This window comes from Centruroides vittatus, unplaced genomic scaffold, assembly GCF_030686945.1.
Source record: "Centruroides vittatus isolate TY-2023 unplaced genomic scaffold, ASM3068694v2 contig_449, whole genome shotgun sequence".
Lineage (NCBI taxonomy): Eukaryota > Metazoa > Arthropoda > Arachnida > Scorpiones > Buthidae > Centruroides > Centruroides vittatus.
The window spans coordinates 48,070-67,476 of NW_027122246.1; the positions used below are offsets into that span (position 1 = coordinate 48,070).

The following is a 19,407-nucleotide window of genomic DNA, read 5'->3' on the forward strand; positions in this document are numbered from 1 at the left end:
TGCAATGCAAAATCCTCCTTATGGTATCATGAGGAGGAGAATGCAAGAGGGGGATTAATGCAAGATTTCCTGGGTGAAATGGACGGACTTTCTTTAAATACCTCCGACCTCCCCACTTTTCAGACTGATCGTGGCAGGGGGTGGACAGATGTTTGCCTTGCCCCGACCAGCATGGGGAGTAGAGTTATAAGCTGCAGCACACTGACCACCGATTCAGCAAGCGATCATCGCTACATTTTAACGGAAATACAAAACATTGAGCCTTACAGATGAGCCTTACTACAGGAAACACACAAATTGGACTTTATTTAACATGGTTTTCGCACAGGAATGGAGGAACCACAACTTTCATTAACTTACAAACAGACATGAAATAGACCGCTATGTGGATCACATCACTTCCTCCCTACAGCTCGCCCAACAAAGAGCTTCAATCATAAAAGCTTGTAAAAAAGCAACACACTGGTGGAACAACAACTTGAAAGCCGAGAAAAAGACGATAAGAAAATTAAGAAGGAAGTGGCTCAGGGAAGTAGATACACATCAACGCAACAATAAAGGTAAGGCCTATGCAACTGCACTTAGGTCCTACAAGACGCTAATAAACAGGACTCGGACTGAGGCGTGGAGAACCTTCCGCGATAAACCTAATCAGGATCCTTGGGGTCAACCCTACAAAATAGCTTTCAAAAGAAACAAGAGAGCTGACCTCCCTAACATCACCACTAGCCAATCTACAATTCAAAATTATGACATCAGAGACAACATCAAAAAGCTCCTCCAGTTCCATTTCCCACCGGATGACGAGACGACAGACACAACTCATCACCAAACCATTAGAACAGCCGCCAACAGTCACTATACAGAAGTGGCAGACAATTGGTTCTCCTTTCCGGAAGTCAGAAGAGCTATAAACACCCTAGCGAACCGTAAAGCCCCTGGCCTTGACGGCGTAACCGCAGAAATGGTCAAGGAGGCATTTAAGGAAATCCCCATAGCCTTTGTCTTTCTGTTTAATGGCTGCCTCCAGACCGGGTATTTTCCAGACAAGTGAAAAGTAGCCAGTATTAAATTTATTAATAAAATCGAAGAGCCTAAAGAAGAGAAGGACTACCGTCCGATCAGTCTTCTGCCGGTATTGGGGAAAATTCTTGATGGGCTACTGATCGGATGGATCAACTGGCACTTGGCCAATAAAAATTACATGAACAGTAGGCAGTATGGTTTCAGACCTGGAAGTTCAACCATCCTAGCGATCAAAAATGTCACCAATTTTATCAACAAAGCATGGCACCATGACAACCACGCCCTAGTTATAAGTATCGACTACAAGGAAGCATTTGATAATTTGTGGTGGCCATCAGTAAAACAAAGGCTGAGAGATGTTAAATGCCCTGGCAATATTTTCCAACTGTTGAACAGCTATTTGACTGATCGCAAAGCAGGGTTTTTTCTGAACAACATACAAGTGATCCATAATGTGAGTAGGGGCTGTACCCAGGGCAGCCGGAGCGGCCCAGGAATCTGGAATCTTGCATACGATGATCTACTGATCACAATCCCAGCCACAGAAAACACTTGTTTACAAGGATTCGCAGATGACACTCTCATTATGCTACGACACCAGAACTGTAACACCCTCCAGGCTATGGGAAATAAGATACTAAAAGAAATAGGTGACTGGAGCTCACGAAAAAGCTCCCCATTAATTACTCTAAATGTAGGGCTTTAATCTGTACAAGGAGGAACAAAAGAAAACAATTGCAGAGGCCTATGTGCCTATACATAGACAAACACAAAATCAAGATAACCTCTGAACTCAACTACTTGGGCGTCGGTCTGGATCCGACATTAAGTTGGAAGGGCCACATTGACAAAATATGTAAAAAAATCAGACAAAAGTCTAACCAGCTCCACCACATTGCGCGAAATACCTGCGGTCTGAGCCCCAAACACTGTCGCCTCATTTATAAAGAAGCCATTGAACCGGCACTACTCTATGCCGCCCAAATATGGGGTGGAAAAGCGAACTTAGTACATGTAAAAAGAAAGCTACTTTCTGTGCAAAGGGACTTTGCAATCCGCATCTGTAGGGCTTACAGGACAACCCCGACAGATGCCCTTCTGGTTATGGCTAATCTCGTTCCTATCCATCTAAAGATAAAATACATTAACTGGATATGGAATATCCAAAATGAAGACCTAAACATTAGTGAGTCAGACAGTGCCCAAATTATTACCCAGAACGACTTCTATCACAACTGCAAAGACATGATTCAAATGATACAAACTTATGGTTTAGACAGTCAATCCTCTAAAATGAAGTATCACCATCACCCAGCTAACAGTGACACTATGTCGATCAACCTCCTTTATAAAACTATCACAAACCATGCCAGGTGGCATGTGTTTACTGATGGTGCAAAGAATGACAAAGGGACTGGAGTGGCCTTCACCATCCGAGACACCGTCACTAATACAACCAGTAAAGAAGAGTATCACAAACTTGGAAAGCACTGCTCAAATAACCAGGCTGAGCTTTGGTCTATGCAGCAGGCACTCATTGCCATCACCAAACACCCCAGGAAGTACCAGGATAACATAGACTTTTTTACAGACAGCAGATATGTGCTAAATGTTATTAATGGTACAAATAAACAGACGGCAGCAGGAATTAAGGTCTGTCGCCTTGCCAACAATCTGCACAAAAAAAGGAACATCAGTTTTAACTGGATTCCTGGCCACAGCAGAATAAGCGGTAACGAGAGGGCAGATGCTCTGGCTAAGGAAGTTGCAACCCTAAATGTCACACCATCTTTTAATAAAGTACCGATCACTCTCGTAAAAAGTCTTATATATGATAAAATCATGAACGAATGGCAAAAAGAATAAAAAGACTCTACCACGGGAAGGATCACTTATAGCTTTCTCCCTTCAGTCAAAGACCGCCAAAGGCTTCGCCATTTTTACCCAACTTACAGTATAACTCAGTGCATAACAGGTCACGAAAATTTCCCAGCGTACCTCACCCGTTTTGGCAAACGTGACGACGACAGCTGTGATTGTGACAACGCTTGTAAAGGGGATTCCCTCCACTACCTCCTTCACTGCCCAAATCTGGACTCAGAACGCTACAAACTTTTCAGCCACTGCATAAACAACGGGCAACAATGGCCCCCAAATCTTGACTATTTGTGTACAAATAAAGAAGCGATTCATCTCCTAATTAATTTTGTAAATAATTGTAGCATTTTTCAAACAAATTCCTCAAACACTAGGCATTGATCTGTATGTTGTATCAAATTGTGTATATGTATATTTGTAATTTTACGTATATTTGTAATTTTACCTAATACCTTGTTCTCTTCCCGCCAAATTGGCAAATTGTACCCTTCCTATTTTGTTTTTCTAATAATTGCGATGCTGATCACTCTTAAGATCCCATTCACCCTTCCTTTCACTCTCTTTCTCCCCCCCTATACTACCCCTACCCCTCTCTTCCTTCCTCTCAGGCTAAGTCAATAGACAGCCTACTTACCTATACAAAAAATAAAAATAATAAAATATCAGAGAAGTTGTTGCAGAAACCATGACAGTTCCATTGGATTATTTTATAATCCATTATGTGTTTGAGGCAGCATTCTTTGCGAGAGTATCCCTCTTTAATTTAACAGGGGGTCTCTCTTTTGGAGGTGACATTGGTTTTGTAACCTCCGTATTAGGCTCTTCGTCGGATATGTCAGAAAACTCACTCACAGATTGAGCTTCTGATTTTTTTGAAACTTTAGAGAGGACTGCTTTCACTCTTTGTTTGTTAAGTGGGTTCTTACTGGCTTTTTTAGAACCCACATTTCTGGTTGTTACCCCTGATTTACTTAGAGGTTTTAGTCTTTGTGATATCCTTTTCTTCTGATTGTGTAGATGAAATCAATAAGCATTTTGCATGGCGCGTAAGAGATTCACTTGCAGAGACAGAAATATCTGTTTGAACCCGACATGTATTAGTAGATTTCAACACAGCAGCAAATGTCTTTTGTTGCAAAGGTGCACTTGGAGTGACCATGCAACGAGCCTCTAAATATTATATGTTTTTAACAGTTTTTACTTGTTGAATTTCTTTTTCTCTTTGCCATGCAGGGCATTTCTGGGAGTGGGCAGGATGGGCATCTTTGCAGTTCACACAGTGTGAAGTACTTTTACATTCAGTACTGTTGTGACCTTCTGTTCCACACTGTGAACATAAGCTTTTGCCTTGGCAAGATGTCTGAGAATGTCCAAATCGCTGGCATTTATAGCAACGCAGCAGATTTCGAATATATGGACAAACTGCGCAGTGCAGATATCCTGCTGTAACAAAGGATGGCAACGTCAGGTTGTTGAACGTGAAAATCAAATGTTTTGTGGGTATCAACTTGCCGTCTCGACGAATCGAAATGCATCGGACAGAAGTGACACCTTGGTCTGAGAGGCCAATCAAAATGTCTGATTCGTCTTCAGACATCAAGTCAAACTCAGATATCACACCACGTGATAATTTCAAACTTCTGTGTGATGTGACCAATATTCCCATGTCTCCAAGAGTGTTCATTGTCAAAAGCTTTGTTGTTTGTTGAGGAGAGGCTGTTTCTACTAGTAGATCCCCTGACCTCAATTTTTGAATTTTTTTTAAATGCCCGATAATTGATTCGAATAGTTTTTGAATCAAAAAAGGAAAACACTTAGTGCATGCAACTGGAGAAAAACCCCTCGCTCTTAAGTAAGCAGGTTGGCTGGAGGTCTTTTCTTTGGTCGTTTCTTTTGTGTATGCTTGTTTTTGCTTTTTAAAATCCATATTTAAGTATTTATTTTCAGCTCCTAGTGACCCCACCCACCATGGGGCCCAACAAGGGGATGCCGTCACATGGGAGACTCCCATAGACCGTCACACCAGGGTTTCCCAAAAGCTATACCCTCACAATGCAGTCAGGAAGAGCACATCTTGTCTGACGTGTCTGCCCGGTCTGCATGAATTGGTTGACTCCAGGCCGAGGTCAGAAATGACTCAGCGACCAGCTGATTGACTCAAACGAAGCCTGATTTGAGCCTCCCGTTTATCCGAAGCAGGGGCCAAAGCAGTGTGTTGGGGACGTTATGTTGCCCCTCAACTACCAGGATACCCCTTTCCGGCATACAGGACACCACGCACAACAAACACGTGGGTGGGCGTTCAGATCCCAGAAATGGAAAAAAAAAGTTTCTAAACCATCTCTGGGAAGTCCCCTCACCACGAACAGGAACCCACATCGAGGGGCACGAACGTTTGAGGAGATAAAGCAAGATTTGATAAAATGCTTTGAAAAGCGTAAAGATAAAGGGAAAGGCCTACTAGATCAATTGTTAAACATTAGGCAGAGTGGAAAGGAGCTGATTAGTGAATATATAATTAGGCTTAACATGAGGCAGTACTGGATACGTTATAGTTATTTGCCTGCATTAAAAAGGAAAATAGATGTTCTTGTCGAAGCTGGCATATGCGAAGAAAGTGCGTCACCCTGGAACTCCCCTTTGCACGTAGTACCAAAGGAATCGGGGGAGATAAGATTGACTCTGGATCTACGAAACGTTAACGAGGTGACCGAACCGCATATATTCCCCATGGCGAAAATTGATAATATTTTGGATCAGCTCGAAGGAAATAGGTTTTTCTCCGTCCTAGACCTGAAGGCTGCGTACTTCCAAATTCCCTTAGATCCGGCTATAAGACATGTCTATGCTTTTTCAACGCCATGGGGGAAATACCAGTTGTGCAGGATGCCTCAAGGGTGAAAAAATAGTGGGCGCTACTTTCAATATGTGATGACAAAGATCCTCGCTAGGTACATCAGAAATAGTTGCTATGTCTTCCAGGATGACATTGTGCTATTTTCGAAAAACTTAAATGACCATTTGGACCTCCTTGAGCAGGTGATAAGGACCTTGAGAGACGAAGGCTTTAGCCTGAACCCAGAAAAATGCCAATTGTTAGCAAGCAGGGTGAGATATTTAGGGCACATTATTGTCAAGGAAGGAATAACACCAGACCCAGAGAACGTTAGTGCAATAAAAAATATAAAACCCCCCACCAGCATTAAGGACGTGTGCAGTTTTTTAGGGATGGTGGGGTTTTTCCAAAATTTCATCCCTTCTTTTTCTAAATTAGCATCGCCCTCACCGAATTAACAAAAAAAAAAAAAAAAACAGGAAGTTCCATTGAAATGGTAGCTGCCAGGAGAGTTGAGAAAAGCTAAGACAAGTTATATCAAAGGCCCCCACCTTAGCCGTTCCCGACTTTAACAAGGAATTCTACCTGCATACAGATGCTTCTGACCAAGCTGCAGCAACGATCCTGGAACAAAAATCTGGTGATAAATGGGCACCTATAGGCTTCTACAGTAGAAAGTTCCATGGCGCAGAATGCAATTATTCTATGATAGAAAAAAAGTGTCTGGCTATCCTTCTTTCCCTGAGGCACTTCAAATATTTAATATTAGGTCATAAGCCCCTAATCTTCATGGGGAACATCCAAAATGTAAGTCGCCGCCTCACCAGGTAGGTTATGGAATTAGCAGACTATGACATCGAGGTACGCAATGTAAAAGGGGTTGATAATGTCGCCGATTTTCCCTCTCGTAGTGTAGACAGCGTTAATCATATCGAGTTCGACACTAGCGATCATAGACTCCCCAGTAAGGTCGAGATCAGAGAATCACAGAATACAGATAGCACATTTGGTCCCATAAAAAGAGACCTGCTGCAGAGTGATAATCATGAAATTAACTCCTATAACTACACCTTAATGGATGACTGCCTGTACAAAAGCTTCTATTGGAGGGCCCGTAATAAGCACGTTAATAGAACATGTGTAGGTGAAGCTATAGCGAAAAAGCTAGTGCGCGTTATCCATGAAAACCAACTGACTGGTCATTGGGGCGTGTTTAAAACACTAAAATTAGTCGAGAGAGCCTACTTCATTAGGGAGGTAAAGAGGTTTGGAGGAAGTTGTTAAGAATTGTGTGAGTTGCCAAAGATATAACGTTCATAAGGGTAAGGCCCCCCTCCAGGTTAACGAAGGGTCAAGTATCCCCTTCCAGAAGATTGCCATAGACATAATAGGACCGATTAAGACCTCAAAAAGAGAGAATCAGTTCATTTAGTAGTAGTTGATGTACGTACCTGGTTCATGGAAGCATACCCCTTGAAGGACCAAAGCACCTGGTTTATCAGCAATATCATCTTTGATCAAATTATATGTAGATACGGGGTACCTGATGTAATAATGTCTGATAGGGGAACCAACTTCTTGTCAACTTTATTTGCAGATTGTTGCAAATGGCTGGGTATAAAACGGAATGTCACAACTGCTTATAGACTGTGTGCGAATGGTATGTGCGAGCAGGCAAACAAGACTCTTATAGAAATGATATCGAAGTCCAGCAATAATAATGACGTCAAATGGGACGATTTGATTCCGCGAGCCTGCTTTGCACATAACAACGCTCATCACTCTGCTCTCGATGAATCCCTGTACTTCCTTCTCTTTGGTATAAATCCACGGACCCCTACTGTGGAGCCAACGCATGATAGCATGACGACCGACGAACAAAGGTCATTCCTCATGACCAAGTAACGCGCCATTCGTGAAGTGTCTGAAAGGCGTGCAGAGTCCCGACAAAGGAGAAATCGTGACCCTGTGAATAAGGGAAGAACTCTAATAAGTTTCAAGGAAAGCCAGAAGGTGTGGGTTATGAAAAAGGGGGTGAAGAGAGATAAGTTTTCACCAAATTACTTGGGGCCCTTTCGCATCTTACGCCAGGTGGACCCAACTACTTATAGGGTGGAGGGTTGTAATAAGAAGAACACAGACACTGTGCACGTGAACAGACTAAAACCCTCCTATGGCGAACAGCAACCTCGGTTGGTTGGTTGGTTGGTTAGTTGGTTGGTAATAGTTTTTTTGGCACAAAGGCAACACAGGCCAAGCTGCGCCACAACACATGGTATACATAAATAACAATAATAAATAGAATAAAATATAACAAAATAAAACAACTGAAAAAAACAAAAAACATAGAACCGATAACAAAAATAAATAACAATTAAAATGTATATAGTAACAAGGTGTAAATATAAAATAAACAAACAACTAAATCTGTTTATAAATATTTGTAACTTTTAGAAAGTTCAGTAATTTATCAACATTTGGCCTCTGGCCCAAAATCTCTTTAAAACTTGCATTTCCAAAATGCTGCCTACGAATCCTTTCAGAAGCAGTGCAATTGCTCAGTATGTGCTTAACGCTTACAGTACAATTGCAATACTGACACACAGGCTGGTCATCACCCGTCAGAAGGTATTGATGAGTCAGTCGAGTGTGTCCAATTCTCAAACGAGTAAGAATGACCTCGGATCTCCTGTCATACTGTTTGTTGTGTGTCCAATTTTCTATTATAGGTTTGATCTCGTAAAGTTTATTGTGGACTTGTTCGTTCCACACATTTTGCCATCTCTCTGCTAGTCGTTTTTTAACGACTAGCTTCAAGTCACCTCCTTCAATAAACATTGTATGCTGAGGAGGACTTGCTGACTTTGCAGCTGCGTCAGCTTCTTCATTCCCTCTTATACCTACATGGCCTGGGACCCAACAAAATTTTACAAAAATATTACTTGCAATAAGATGGCAAAACAGTTTGCGAATTTTAATCACTATAGAGTGAGAACTAGGTTCATGTGAGATCAAAGCCTGAAGTGCACTGACTGAGTCAGTGTAAATAACACAGCGACGATGACCTTTCCTAATTACATATTTTAAGGCTAGATAAATAGCCTGCAACTCTGCAGTAAAGATGGAAGAATTCGATGCAATTTGTTCTGCCACGATCTCATCCTGGCAGACAAAGGCTGAGCCAACGTAATCAACCGATTTCGATCCATCAGTATAAATAGGAATTAAATTCCTGTCATAGTGTTGAATTTCTGCAAAGTGCTGTCTATAGATGTAGTCCGGGGTGGATTCCTTAGGAAACTGCTTTAAGCTAATGTCAACAGTTATCACAGGAGTTGACCAAGGTGATATATTATCGACCTCGACCTGTGAAATGTTGCTTGTGTCCAGGTCAATCGTGCTGCTTACATTCTCCATTCTAATGTCAAATGTAGGGACACAACTTGGGCGAGCTGTAAATAATCTTTTCAGCTGAGTATCTGATACTCTACAATAAACTGAAGGTTTAGCCAGAGATTTCTGTTTAATGTAATAGAACAAAGACAACTGCTCTCTCCTGAGAGATAGTGGAGGCTCATAAGCATCCACGTACAAACTTTGAACAGGAGAAGTTCGAAATGCACCAGTGCACAAACGCAATGCTTGATGGTGGATTGGATCCAGCATCCGAAGAGTAGATTCTTGCGCAGAGCCATAAACAACACATCCATAATCCAGCTTAGAGCGAACGAGGGCTCTATATATCCTGAGCATCGAACATTTGTCTGCTCCCCAGGATGAGCAGCATAATACCTTTAAAAGGTTCAGAGATTTTAAACATCTACTCTTCAAATTGCGCAAGTGTGGCAAAAACGTCAATTTTTGGTCAAACACGACACCCAAAAATTTTGCTTCATTGACCATTGGGATTTTAACCCCATTTAGGTGAATTTCAGGGTCCAGGTGCAAACCACGCCTTCGGCAAAAGTGAATGCACGAGGTCTTCTCTACGTTAAAACTGAAACCATTGATCTTGGACCAATTGTCAATGCGATTTAGGGAGGTTTGCAGTTGTCTTTCAATAAAACTCATGTTAGTAGACTGACAGGAGATCTGAAAGTCATCCACATACAAGGAGTGTTTCACACTGGGAGGAAGACACTTAGCTATGCTATTAATTTTGATTAGGAACAGAGTCACACTCAGAATAGAACCTTGAGGAACACCCTCTTCTTGTGTGAAAGGCCTAGACAAAGTGTTGCCCATCCTGACTTGGAATCTTCGATTCTGCAAGAAGTTTTTTATAAAAATTGGCAGATTACCCCGCAGTCCAAATTCATGAAGATCACGGAAGTATTCCATATCGCCAGCAGCAATCATAAGCCTTCTCTATATCGAAAAACACAGACACTAAGTGCTGTCGTCTAATAAACGCTTCGCGTATAGATGTGTGGTGTTACAACACCATGTTGATTAGTATTTATTTTTTTGTGTTTGTAACGGTTATGTTCCACGGTAGGGGGAGCCACTGTGGAGGTGTATTTAAGGTGTTCCCCCTTTGTTCTCATCACTTTTGGGTTGTGCGATTCGTCAGGAGAGCAGTGGACAGGCAAGTCAAAAGGGAAGTGTGTAGAACTTTATTTATATTATTTTTTTATCCGTTTGCATCGACATTTTGGAAGTGACCTTTCACTTACGAACTACATCAGGACTGTTGTATTAGTCGGATTGTACCGGGTGCAGTGATTAGTTTTGTGTTTAACCAGGAAGATCGATAGAATTTTGTTGTAAAAAAAAATTACATCAAGAAAACCTTGTAATTTTGCCTTCACGCGTTTAGTATTGTAGTTTAGCCGTTTTTCTTTTGTTATAAAGCAAATTGCCCTTAGTCTTGGACTACCGGGAATTTACATTGGCGTCCGCGACAGGATCGAATTGTGTTAAGGTGGTTCTTACCTCGTACTGTCAATATTTTTGTTTTGTGGCGTTAAATTTTTGGATAATAATGGAAGAAACTGGAGGTGCGACTTCAAGTAACGGCAATGTTGATACGAGTATTGTACCAGTCGTTACGGGATTTATGGGTATGATCCCTTGCTTCTCCAATTCCCCTGGGGACACCTTGAACATTCAGAGATTCTTTCAGACCATCGAAAGTGTAGCCGAATTAGCAGGATGGGAAGAAAAGGTAAAACTAACCGTCTTACAAGCGAGATTAAAAGGTGAGCCTTTATCCGTATTCTTCGATTTAAAGGAACAAGGGCAATCAACTTTTGTTACGGTTAAAGAAGGGTTAATCAAATGCTTCGATAGGCAGAAAAACTTCTCGGATCCATTTGAGCAGGTCCTAACTATAACACAAAAGGGAAGCGAGCGTGTTTGTGAATATGCCATTAGATTAAAAACTCTATTCGCTCGTGCTGTGGCTCGTAATTCAAATTTGGTCACTTTACGGGACAATACTGTCAGAGATTGCTTTGGAAAGGGACTAAACGCATCAATTCGTAGACAAGTTCTACAGAGGAAACCAAGCACCCTTGATCAATGTATAGAGATAGCTGAGGAAGAGGAGGAGGTTGTGAGGATGTGCAGCCAAAAGGGGAATAACCATGTCTTTATGAATTACGAACGTGAACCAGATAAAAAAAAAGGGGAACTCGAACAAAACGATCGCTTAAACAAAATGGAAAAACAAATTCAGACCCTTTGCGAGTCGATTGCATCATTATCGGAATTTGTTAAGAAAAATAATAATTATGAAAATAGGACGCGGGAACGTAAATGCTTTGCATGTGGGAAGGTTGGACATTTAGCAAAATGGTGCAAGAATAATAAGGATTTAAACTAAATGAAGATCACGTGGACGGCCAACCAAGTGATCGTTATGTTGTCTTAAATTTGGCCAATAATTCTGAACTATCTAAGAGTAATGTTCCAACGATCAAGGGACGAATTGGTATGTTAGGTGTAGATTGCCTAATTGACACTGGTGCTGAAAGATCCATAATTAATAGCAGCCTAACGAGGAGATTGAAGCAAAGGAACAACCATTGGGTAATTAGCATGGATACCACTATGAGGGGTATAACCGGCACACAGTTGCAGAGTAGTGAGGCCGTGATTATTCAATGCCACTTCAATGATCATGACTGTATCAAGTTGGAAGTGCCCAGTTTGGCTTTCCCAAAAGGTTTAAATTATGATATCATCCTTGGCATGGATTTCTTATGTCATCATAGGGCCCTTATTACTAACATAGACTTTAGCAATTATGATCATGATTACCAAAGGCACGAGACTGTCACCCTGACCATAAACACTAGCGAGAGTAATGTTAAAAGCAACATTGACCTGAGTCACGTGGAAGAAGGTACTAAGGCGGAAGTAGTAAGGATCTTAGAAAGTTATCCAAATTGCTTTGTAGATAATGTCTCTGAATTAACTGGCACTACGAAGTTCAGTCATAAGGTTGAGATTGAGTCGGGGAAGGTCATTAACGTCAGACAGTATCGGATACCACATGTGCATCTACCGGCATTAAAAAAGAAAATTAATGAGTTTCTTAGAGCAGGCATTTGCGAAGAAAGCAATTCCGAATGGAACTCCCCAATATATATAGTCCCAAAGAGTTCCGGTGAGATAAGGATGACCCTCGATTTGAGAAAGGTCAATGAGATCACCAGACCACAAGAGTTCCCGATGGCTCGTATAGATGATATACTATCTCAGTTTTTTGGAAGTAAATACTTTTCCGTTTTGGACTTGAAATCGGGATACTTTCAAATACCATTAGATAAATCGATCCGCCACATTTTTGCCTTCTCTACCCCATGGGGGAAATTTCAGCTGTGCAGGATGCCCCAAGGTGGAAAAAATAGTGGTCGGTATTTTCAATATATTATGACAAAGATATTAGCGAGATTTATCGGCATTAGTTGTTTCGTTTTTCAGGACGATGTTGTTCTGTTTTCTCCCACATTAGAAGAACACTTAATCTTACTCAAGGACGTTCTTAAATTAATCCACGAAGCTGATTTGAAATTGAATCCAAAAAAATGTAAGATCTTAGCTAAAGAAATTTGTTATCTAGGGCATGTAATTGACTCCAGAGGAATCAGGCCTGATCCTGAGAATATCAATCCGATCAAGACAATGGACCCTCCTAAAAACACTAAAGGTGTACGTAGCTTCCTCGGATCTGTGGGATTCTTTAGGGAGTTTATTCCCAATTTCTATGAAATGGCAGCTCCTCTAATCGACTTAACAAAGAGGAACAAAAAGTTTTGTTGGAATGAAAGTTGCCGAAGTAGCTTCGAAGGCTTGAAGGAGGCCTTATCCAAACCTCCACTCCTATCCCATCCTGACTTCACCCACCCTTTTTACATTCACACTGATGCGTCTGATAAGGCTGCCGCCGCTGTGTTAGAACAGAAGAGAGGAATGAGCTTTGTTCCCATAGGCTATTTTAGTAAGAAGTTCCAAGGCGCCGAGTTAAAATATTCAACGATAGAGAAGGAATGTCTAGCAATCGTCCTTGCCCTTAGGCATTTTAAATATCTAATCCTTGGTCAAAAGGTTGTCATTCTTTCTGACCATAAACCCTTGGTTTTTCTTAACAACTTAAATAATGGAAACAAGCGTTTGATGAGGTGGGCCATGGAAGTAAGCGATTTCGACGTCGAAGTAAGACATATTAAAGGGAGTGAGAATAAAGTGGCTGACCTGCTGTCCCGTGTTTCTAGACGTAAGGAATGCAATAACATCAACGTAGTTAGGTGGGAATTTCCTGACAGAGATGATATCATTAGATCACAAGACGACGACGACTATTTTGGTCCTATCAAACGTGACTTGGTGAGAAAGGATAAGGGAGACTTCACTCAACAGCGGAAAGCCCTGGGGTTTGAATTGGTAAACAATTGCTTGTTTCGTGTTGTTCATAATAGTACCCGTGACCAACAAGTGAACCTGGTGTGTGTAGGAAAGGGGCTTACCAATGATATTATAAGGGCTTTTCACCAGAATAACCTCATTGGTCATAGAGGTATTAACAAAACGATCAAAATGATTGAAAGGCATTACTATATATTAAACCTAAGACGAAAGGTAGCAGACGTGATACAAAATTGTCAAACCTGCCAACGTTATAACATGCATAAGGGTCAGGCTCCTTATCAACCCAATGAGACTGCTACTTCTCCCTTTTTGAAGGTAGCGCTAGACATTGTAGGTCCACTGAACTGCACAAAAAAAGGAAACAAATTCTTGCTAGTGATGATTGATATTTTCACTAGATTCGTAGAAGTATGCCCGCTAAAGGACCAAACTGCCTTGACTGTGAGTGACGCAGTATTCGATAAAATTATGTGTAGGTATGGAGTTCCTAACACTATAATATCCGACAGGGGTACGAATTTCACATCCTCTCTATTCTCGGATGTTTGTAAGTGGTTAAAAATTAATAGAAATATCACCACTGCATACCGGCCTTGTGCTAATGGTGTATGCGAGAGGGTGAATAAGTCGATAATCGAAATCATATCAAAAACCTCTGAACATAACGGTGCTGATTGGGACGAGTTAGTATATCCCGCTGCCTATGCTTATAACTCTTCTCCTCACTCTGCTGTCGACGATTCTCCCGCATTTCTCCTTTACGGTTTTGACCCCCGTCTTCCTGACATTAATTATGAAGATGTAAATAGAGATCTTGACGACCATAGAGAATACCTAATGTCCAAATTACGAGTTTTGAGAGAAAATGCATCGAAGTTTTCAGAAGATTTTAATAAGAAAAGTAGGAGCTATAGAAATCGTAACCGGAAATGTAGAACATTTATGGTTGGTCAGCGCGTTTGGTTACTAAATAAGGGCGTGAAGCGTAACAAGTTTGGAGCAAAGTATAAAGGGCCCTTCAGAATAGTTTCCGTCCGGGGTCCGACTACTTATGAAATAGAAGGTTGTAATCACAAAGATAAAGACACCGTTCATGTTGACCGATTAAAACTGTGTTACGGGTACCCACAGAGTAATAACAGAAATTTGAACCATAGTAAAAATAGACAAAATAATATCTTCGAGGAGGACGACCTCGAGGATGGAAGTGAACTGCCTGACATTCCCGTAATTCGAAGAACAGGTGAATGGGAAGCAAAAAGTTTAACAGCAAATCAATGCTCTAATAACCCTGAGTGAAACTCTTACTAAAACTGAGGCGAGACCATATAACCTAAGAGAAAGAAAAATTGACTTTTGGCGTCTTCATAATGGTAAATGATTCTTCTGGGGGAGATATGTGGTGTTACAACACCATGTTGATTAGTATTTATTTTTTTGTGTTTGTAACGGTTATGTTCCACGGTAGGGGGAGCCACTGTGGAGGTGTATTTAAGGTGTTCCCCCTTTGTTCTCATCACTTTTGGGTTGTGCGATTCGTCAGGAGAGCAGTGGACAGGCAAGTCAAAAGGGAAGTGTGTAGAACTTTATTTATATTATTTTTTTATCCGTTTGCATCGACATTTTGGAAGTGACCTTTCACTTACGAACTACATCAGGACTGTTGTATTAGTCGGATTGTACCGGGTGCAGTGATTAGTTTTGTGTTTAACCAGGAAGATCGATAGAATTTTGTTGTAAAAAAAAATTACATCAAGAAAACCTTGTAATTTTGCCTTCACGCGTTTAGTATTGTAGTTTAGCCGTTTTTTTTTGTTATAAAGCAAATTGCCCTTAGTCTTGGACTACCGGGAATTTACAGATGTTGCGAAGGTTTACCAATTGTCTGTGGTACTTCTGTTCCTACGGAATCCACTCTGATGTGGTGAAAAGTAGTTCTTTTCCTCTAGGAGGAACATCAGGCGTCTGTTGACCATTCCTTCGAAAAGTTTGCAGACACAACTAGTCAGAGAAATTGGTCTATAATTGGAGGGATTCTTGCAGTCTTTTCCTGGCTTGGGAATGGGAATAATAATTGATAGCCTCCAAGAGTCAGGGAAAATACATTCTGTCCATATTCTGTTAAACACATTCAGAAGGTTACTAAGGGAATTGTCTGACAGATTTTTAATCATGCTGTAATGGATTTTATCTGGGCCTACAGCAGTATTCCCCGAGCGAGAGATTGCTGTACATAGTTCTATTCTGCTGAATGGCACATTATATTCCTCATTAGATGGAGAGTGGAAGTTTAGATATTGTTTTTCAGTTTGAACTTTGTAAGCCTGAAAATCCTTTGTATACATAATATTGCTGGATGAAGACGAAAATGTTTCACCCAACAAATCAGCAATACCTTTTATGTCACTGATTATTGTGCCATTACTTTCCAGCATGGACAGAGAGTGAGAAGCATATTTTCCATTGATTTTATGGATTTTATCCCAGACTGCTTTTGAGCTGGTGGAAGATGTTATGCTAGAAACATGAAAGGGTATATGTATTACGTAAACACAAAGGCAGGAAGTTTGGTAAATTCTCTCCTTAGTATTCAGGCCCATTCTGCATCAATAAGATATTACGCCCAGTAACCGCAGTACTGGATGAAGGCAATGAAGGGAAGAAACTGATAGTACATTTCAACTGGCCGAAACCGTATTTCTCACATACCGTTTATCGAGGGCAAAGGACCACCCGACCCAGAGATAACCGTCACTCCGATCCCACTGATGATGATGACAGAGAAAATGAGGTTGTGCATCAATACCAAAGACAACAGGTGCCCTAAGAAAATATACCCATGGAATTTCAAAGACGCGGTGCGCAATCAGAAGATACCCATGACTTGAATGAGCAACACCAGGATGTTTCCAAAAGTGATGACCGGTACGATCTTAGGAAGAAGAGAGTTGATTATTACGAACTCCATCACGGACTTTGATCCTTCCCGATGGGGGCGTATGTGGCTGTACGCCTTTATTTATGTATAGTTTTTAATTTAATTTATATTCTATTTCTATAAATCTATCCTTCTTTCCAATTTTCTTTGTTTTATTGTCTTGAACTTCTGAGAACTCGAACTTACCCATAGCCCACCAGGAGGTAGGAGAAAACAATAGACGGCGACGAGCCTGGAGAAGAAAAGGAACATTCCACTGGACATTCTTGGGCCGGACACGAACGAAGAAAGACGTGTGGCTGCGAACCTCGAGATTGAGAAATTGGTAAGCTCTGTGGAATAGGGCCAAAAGAAATACACAGAGAAGAGAATCCAATTACTGGAAGAAAACGCTAAGAAACCATCATTTTAAGTGAGAGCATATGAGCATTATAAGTCGGGACAAGGATCTGCGTCCAACAACAGCCAAGAAATTGGGTACCCATCTATCCTATAATCCTTCTTACTTCCATGCCTTTCTATTAGTTTACTATTTGTAACGGAACTGTACTATGTGGATTACGGTTACAATACGAACACTGAGGAACAGTGGGAATCAATAAAGAATTTGTACCATTTATTTCCAATGCAAAATTAAATTTATTTTAATTGATCAACACGTGTATGTGTTTTTCTTTTGTGTCGTACTTTTTACACAACTACAGCAGCTATGTGACATGTATGTATGACAATTATTTTGTGGAGAATAAACTCATTGGTAAGTGGAAGTGATTACATTTATTTTAAATCATTACTATATTTATTCATATTTTAGAATCAATTTTAAATAATGTTCTTTTTTAATTGTTCAGGTTATCTGCTCCACACACAAAATTTTTATTTTTCTACTCTACAATACCTGTAACTGTAACTGATAATGGGGATAGTCCTTTAGAAAATGTTGGTATTGACCTTTGTCACTGCATTCCTTTAACAAACATTTCCATTATAACAAAAGCATGCAACATTTCATCTATAAGTGGTCAGTAAACTACTATACTTTACTTTTATATTGCCGAGACCATTTTAATTTTAAATTTCAGAGTTTGATTTGTCTGGATGTTCATTTTGGACTAATTAGCCCTATGTTAATTAAGCACAATAAAATTAAATATATAAAGAATATTTAAACTTAATGTAAAAGAGATAACTGTAAAAACATATTATAAATTATGAATTATTGTAAAATTTATGTTTTAAATAAATAAAGATTCATTCTGCTAAAATTTTCATACTATATTTTACTATACCTGTAAGGAATTAATACTTGTAATTAATAATATTTGTAATTTAATATGATTGTGATTGCTATGACAACAAACTATTTAAATTTATTTTTTGAATTCGTTGTACTTGTTTAAAATCAAACAATATAGTTTTAAAGAACATTAAAAAGTGTATTAGTGAAAGAGTGCTTATTTTTTACTGTTAAACATATAAACATACAGATAACCCCTCAATATAGCAAACAATTTGAAGTCCAAGTTGGCCACCTGTAAGACTTGGCTTAAGAACTGTCAATATAAATTTCAGAATACCAAAGGGTTTTTCACTATGCTGAACATTCCCAATATATCAAACAACTGGAATGGGTTGGATGAAAATGATTATAAAGTTCCATAGATGACTGGACAAAAGGGGCATGTCTAAAAGATGCCTTAGGTCACGGTTGGTATGGTGGATGGTCTGGATTATTCGTTACGCATATTAAAATATTCTGGAAGTGCTCAGTGCAAACCCATAAAAGATGGATGACACCAGTGACAGGACCTTTCAGACTATAGGCCAAAAATTCCACCACCAAAGAAGACGAGTACAGAGATGATACTAGGAAGTTACAAGAAAAAGAAAGTACATAAGTGTTTTATATTCAATGAATCGTTTAGTATTAAATGGATAATATACTTTACTATGCTGTAGTTATGATCAATCAGTCACTGAAATTAATCATGTCAAACTTCATAATGAAATATGCCAAAGGGGAAAAATGCAACCAATTTTTATTGTTTAAAAAGCTTCTTTCTACAAGAGATTGATTCTGAGTAAAAATTAGATGTTGCAAGGGAGTTTGACAGAATGGAAAGAGTGATGCCAATGATTTTAAAAGATCATTCAATGTTGAAAAACGTTAAAAACATCCAATGTTGAGTCCAGAGGAATAAAATGCACAGCACACAGTTTGAGGATGTGCAGAAAGTTATTTTCATCTGGTTTCAAGATGTTCAAGTATGCCACTGTCTCATGGGCAGTTCCTTTTTTTATGGGGATTTTGTGAAAAGTATGGAATTATCTCAAAATCTTTATGCAGAGAAACATTGATGTTTCATTGCACATAGCATGTGCATGAACTACAGATAAGATACAATATTTAAGTACAGCACAGATGACATTTTCAATCCTGATGAAACAGGCAGTTTCTTCCAATTGCTGCAGCATTGGATGCTGACCATTTTGGATGACTGCTGCAGAGGAAGCAAAAATTCTAAATAACCATTAACTGCCATGTTTTATTGCAGTACCTCAGGTAAGAAATAATCTCACACTACACTATACTGCATTGTTTCATCTCTTTTATTCTAAGAATGATCACAGACTGATATCCACTGTACATGACAGATATGGAGAATATGAAATCCTTAATCATTTTAAATGTCTCAGCAGAAAACTATACTTGACTGTAGGGCAGAGATGAGCAATCTATTTTAACTAGAAGGATTCACCCTACTTCAGAAACACCTAATGAGCCTGTACAATGTATTGCAGATTGCATAAATATATATATTAGTATACATGCACCAATAACATAAACTATACT

At 39.8% G+C, this 19,407-nt stretch overlaps 2 protein-coding genes across 2 annotated transcripts; one reads left to right on the forward strand and one right to left on the reverse strand.

Moving 5' to 3' along the window:
• The first annotated feature begins 1,773 nt into the window (after positions 1-1,773).
• LOC136977152 (uncharacterized) lies at positions 1,774-2,892 on the forward strand. Its single transcript, XM_067272589.1, has one exon. The coding sequence runs from the start codon at positions 1,774-1,776 to the stop codon at positions 2,890-2,892; it is 1,119 nt and encodes a 372-aa protein (XP_067128690.1).
• A 1,189-nt stretch (positions 2,893-4,081) lies between these two features.
• Positions 4,082-4,588, reverse strand: LOC136977153 (uncharacterized). Its single transcript, XM_067272590.1, has one exon. It carries the CDS (start codon positions 4,586-4,588, stop codon positions 4,082-4,084), a length of 507 nt encoding a protein of 168 aa, XP_067128691.1.
• Between the last annotated feature and the right edge of the window lie 14,819 nt (positions 4,589-19,407).